This window comes from Scomber scombrus, chromosome 8, assembly GCF_963691925.1.
Source record: "Scomber scombrus chromosome 8, fScoSco1.1, whole genome shotgun sequence".
NCBI lineage: Eukaryota > Metazoa > Chordata > Actinopteri > Scombriformes > Scombridae > Scomber > Scomber scombrus.
This window is the reverse complement of record NC_084977.1, coordinates 1,223,950-1,229,113: the sequence shown is the minus strand read 5'-3', so window position 1 is coordinate 1,229,113 and position 5,164 is coordinate 1,223,950. Positions and strand designations below refer to the sequence as shown.

General features: G+C 44.4%; 1 protein-coding gene across 1 annotated transcript; it reads right to left on the bottom strand.

Moving 5' to 3' along the window:
- Positions 1–1,090: 1,090 nt before the first annotated feature.
- Positions 1,091–4,153, bottom strand: LOC133984371 (Krueppel-like factor 2). The gene is made up of 3 exons (XM_062423665.1): positions 3,721–4,153; positions 2,382–3,369; positions 1,091–2,275 (listed from the first exon to the last, which is right to left on the bottom strand). The coding sequence occupies exons 1-3, from the start codon at positions 3,796–3,798 to the stop codon at positions 2,100–2,102; spliced, it is 1,242 nt and encodes a 413-aa protein (XP_062279649.1). The 5' UTR covers positions 3,799–4,153; the 3' UTR covers positions 1,091–2,099.
- Positions 4,154–5,164: the final 1,011 nt, after the last annotated feature.

Sequence of the window (5,164 nt, the reverse complement as noted above, 5' to 3'; positions counted from 1 at the left end):
ATGACAAAAGAGTACTTTCTCCTTCTCTCTATATTTCACACATTGTCTTTAGCTCATAGTTTCATTTAGAGGTAACAGAGCTTTACTGTGTTACAGTGCAGTTATCTTCCACCTCACAAACCCTGCCATGCTTCAGTGGACCATAACATAACATTTTCTTATTAATAAACTGTACAGTGACTAACTACTGACGTAACACAATAGTGATACAACCCAAACCTTTGATCCTATTTATGTCATCTATATTCCTGCCGTCTAGGAGGGTTACAAATCCCCTGGCTCTATGTTATATGTCTTCTCTTTAGAATAAAAGAGTTTCCCACCATTCACATGCCATACATGTAAATGTTCTCTCTTTTCTTTTTTTCCCTTGTGGTTTGCCCCTATGCCCTTTTGCAGCCTCCATCTATATCCAGCCTCTGTAATTATGTCAATGTAATATTTGTATTTATAGGCAGCTGCCACAGTGCTCTGGCAGCTGCTGTGTCCCAGCTGGGAAGCATCAGTTTGATGCTGCAGACTGGGCACCCAGGGTTCTTGTCTGGATGGGACCAGCTACTGAGAATAGCTCACCTGTTGCTAAACCTCTGAACCATGGACAATAACAAATATTCCACATGCATTGTACATTGTTTTATTTTCCCCAAATTACCCCAGATATGTTTGGTATCTTTGGAATTTGAAGTAAAATTCCATAACTGTCTGAACCAGTGGTTTTCAACCTGGGTATTAGGACCTCTCTGTGGGTAACATAGGGCTGAGGTTCTTCATGTTTTTGGATTGTTACCTTATAGCAAATCAATATCTACTCACAGCTCCTTGCAGGTTGCATGTGTCTGTTATTATTAGTTATGAATGTTGCATCTTCTTTTTAGCTATTGTGTGTTATTAATCATCTTCTGACCCAACAGATTTGCCCCTTTAGGGCTCTGGATCACCAGGTTGGGGACCACTATTTTAGTGAGTGACAAGCAATATCTGACCTGCTGCTACGTTCAGGATCAATTAAGACTTAAAGTATCATACCATGTTTTATGTTCTCAGCTCTCTCTCCAGACATTTGACAATCACAGTCAGGACTCAGAAATCATGTTGTTCAATTAGTTTAATATGTACAATTAAAATAAACTATTTACATTATATAAAACAGTTTTTATTTACAATGTAGTACATTTCTTCAAGACACAAACAAACAAGTCTTAAAGCCAAAGACTTTGTAGCCCTTTGTCAATCAGGTGGCTTTGAGATGGCATGCACTTCTGTGAGACTTCTACTGTAAAACCCTGACTTCAAATGCTAGTAGAAAACAGACAGACTCACAGACACAATATTCAATTCAAGCCTTTAACGAGGACAGAATGAAAGGCAGTTTTAGGAAAAAACATTGTCTCAAAGCTTATTTCATGTGCTGTTTACACTTACAATATAACACACAGAATCAAACTTTGGTTGTTTCTAGCCAGTGGAGAATATGGCACTCGTAAGATGTGTAATAAAATGTTATAAAAGGCACTAATGGTAAAAATACAACAACAAAAAAAAAACACCATTGCTCTTCAAAGGATTGTCTGCTTCCAGTTGCTTCAGTGGCATGTGCCTGACATGTTGAGTGGAATGTTCCTTTTATTTTTTGTTGTTTATATAAACAACATTCCATACAAAAAGTAGTACCAGCTACATTGTTTAGTCTGAACAGAATTCATCTGTTTCTGTCATATTTGTTTTGTTTTACTCATTATTTGTGGTCATGTTTGTTTGTCACTTGTCTCATTTCAGAAAATAACTTTAAATAATTTCTTTTACAAAATATAAGACGGCATCTACGTTGATGCTCCTTTTGCCCCAATGAACAATCACTATAATATTCCTATAATATACCTGTAGGTATTACAGTATAGTCAATAGTGGCCTCATCATACTTTATTGCAGTTTATCCTGCAGTGGTACCACTATTAATACTCCTATAGGCATTTATGGCTGTGATACATTTGCATAGCATTCTTCTATAGCTGATCATAGGATTATTATAGGTCTTTTATCAGGCTAATGCGGTGCATAGAAGTCCTTGTCTTCTGTCTTTTCGTCCCTGTGGACTGTCCTCACATGTGCCTTTTCATGTGCAAGGCCAGATGATCAGACCGGGAGAAAGCCCGTTCACACAGGTGGCACTGGAACGGCCGGTGTCCGGTGTGCTTCCGGAAGTGACGTGTTAGCTCATCAGAACGAGCAAACTTCCAACCGCAACCCTCCCAGCTGCAGTGGTATGGTTTTTCTCCTGTAGGACAAAAAACACACAACCGTGATTAGCATCATAGTTTACTGCCAGGTCATGAAGGAATGATGAATAAACGCAGTGCGTGGCATTCATGTGCAGAACCTACCTGTGTGCGTCCTGAGGTGCGCCTTCAGGTGCGAGCTCTTGGTATATGTCTTCCCACAGCCGGCGAAAGTGCAGGTGTGTGTGGCTGTGCGTTTCCTCGGCCAGGACCGGCGACCTCTTTTTGGCTTGGTGTCCATCATTTCCAGCGGGGAAGACGGTGGAGTGAGCAGGACCCGCTGGCCGGCCGCTGGTTGCTGCTGCATGCCCATAGCCGCGTCTTCTCCAAACATACCGGAGAACTGGTGATGGTGGTGCGCCCCGGGGAAAGAAAGCTGAATCCCGGGGTGCGGGTGAGGAAATCCCGCGGGCGCACTGCGATGGTGAGGGTGGAAGCTCTGAGGGAATGTCAGCGAGGTGGAGTTGCACATCTGTGGCTGGTGGCACTCGGAGCTCATCAGGTCGTCCGGGCTGAGCGGCGGCGTCATGCTGCCCACGGCGGCCTGCGGGGAGTTGGCCAGCCGCGGGTGCTGCTCGTATGACATCATACAGGAGACGTTCCCTTCATGTTTGATTTTGGTGCAGCTTTGAGGCACCAGACCCATCACAGGTCCGTACGTGTCCATGGAGTCTGGCTCCACTTTGATGTTCGGATGCTCGGGGAATAAATCCTGAGTGGTCTGGAAAGGCGAGGAGCTGATCAAGAATCTGCCTTGGATGTTGGAGCTGTTCCCGGGGAGGAAGCTGGTATCCATGTCAGAGCGAAGGAGCTCCGCCATCAGACTGTTGTAGGGCGGCGGAGGGCTGTTCATGTCTGGGACAGAGGTGTAATTGGCTGGCTGTTGTTGCTGCTGGTGATACACGGGCGCCCCGGAATCCTGGGACCGGTAGGACTCTGCCCCAGTCCCGGAGGCTGGCGCGCTGTCGGAGCTGGTGGTGTTCGCGAGAATAAACTCAAGATCCAAGAACTTATCCAAGTCCTCGTCGTCTTTTCTGCTCAGGCAGCTGCTGTCAGTGTCGGGGACAACGCTGTTCATGTTGCCCTTCCACCTCTGGAGCGCGGATGAAAAAGGAGGATTAGTTTGCTTCAAAATGTCAAACTTTTTTTTCCTTCACAACCATTTCAAATAACTCGTTAGAATAATTTACCCGCCCAAATAAATATGTAGAAAACAGCGCAAAAAGGCCAGAGAGGGCTGAATATTACCAAGCCACTGAAACTATTTTAATCTGTAAACAGCACAATTTAACCATAATTACAAATTTCAAACTTTGTAAAACATTTCTAGCAGACACATACATTCTGTTGTGACAGCCTGATAGCAGCAAAACACATGAAATGATTTGATTATTCATAACATCACTATTTGTGTTCAAATCAAGCGTTAAACAGTGCTACTTACATCTTCCCAACATTTCTCCTTATGGTTGGCAAATGTAGAGATTGATGGTAAAATGGTCCCACTCAAGGCCATTTCCATGCGTTATAAAAAGTAGAAAAAACGTCCCTAAATATTGAGAAAAGCAAAACACTTTCTCAGTTCTAAGGAAAATCACTAGAGTCCACTGAGTCTCCAGAAAAAGTTAAAGAGCGCGTCGCTTCTTCTGCCGTCCGATGAGCTGTTGCTCTTCACTCATGTGCATCTGTGCGCCTGGAAGGAGCTGCTTTTCTTATAAATATTGTTCGCTGCCCAGATCAGACCAATGCAAGGCTGGAGGAAGGAAGCGCGTCCAGGATGAGGACGTTGCGCACTGGCCAGCCCCCCTAAATTTAGCCTCGGTATAAAAGTCAGAGTTTCAGAGTCAGAGACAGAGAGCTTGTGAGAGAGTTAGAGGGCGACTGGTGCGGAATGCTCTCTGTGCTCCGCTGCGGGCAGCTACTTAACCTTCTCCGGGAAAAGGAGACACGCCCCTCCGCCAAACCTATCCAACAACTGGCAGGGCAAAGAGGGAGAGACCGCCTCTAAACCAGCACCACTAAGACATAATAAGCAATTAACACTCTGTAAAGAAATAGCAACGAAAACGATACTAGAGGGCACACAGGCTATACACAAAGAGGAAGGGAGATGCTGCAGGTGCCATGCGTATTAAGCATTTGGGTACAGTGCGCTTTTACGCACACTAATAACTACTAAATGTAGTTGGACACATGACAACAAACAATCTTGTGGATGTATACAAATGCTGTCCCTTAAACGTGAAATACCTCTGTTAGAGAAATTCTGTTTCTGTCAGAACATGGAACGGTAGCCTACTGAGAGCCTATGTGTGTCTCTGCTCACGATGGAAGTTTGGCATAATATTTCTTCACAAAACCCATGTGTCCGTTCCTCCGCAGCTGAACGAGCAGCGCACGGTGTATTTTCTGCTGCAGGCTGCAGCCACCAGGCGCCAGCTGCATCTCAGCATTTCTCCAACCACTTCACACCGCGCAGTGAAGACATTCATATTAATAAGGCGGCTCTCTGGTAATCACACACAGACATAGCAAGGTCAATGAAACCCCTCTCCAGCATCATTCATCAGTGTGTAATCTTGGCAGCAGTTTGTAAACAGAAAGTTATTGATTCGACTCTGATCATGAATGACAGAAGCAACGAAGGAAGGTAGCCTCAGCTGTTCCAGTAGCCAAAAACATTAACACATATCAGTGTTGCTGGAAAAAAAATGACAAAGCATGATTAATACACTGAAAATGTTAAAGTGAAAAAGTAAAGCACAATATACTGTACTAAAAGCACTCTTTGATTTTCTCCCCCATGACCAGATTAACCTGCAAGGGGGGCCCTGGGCAAAAGGGAACTTGGGGCCCCTGCTGACCCTTTTATTTATGGCAAGTTAGAA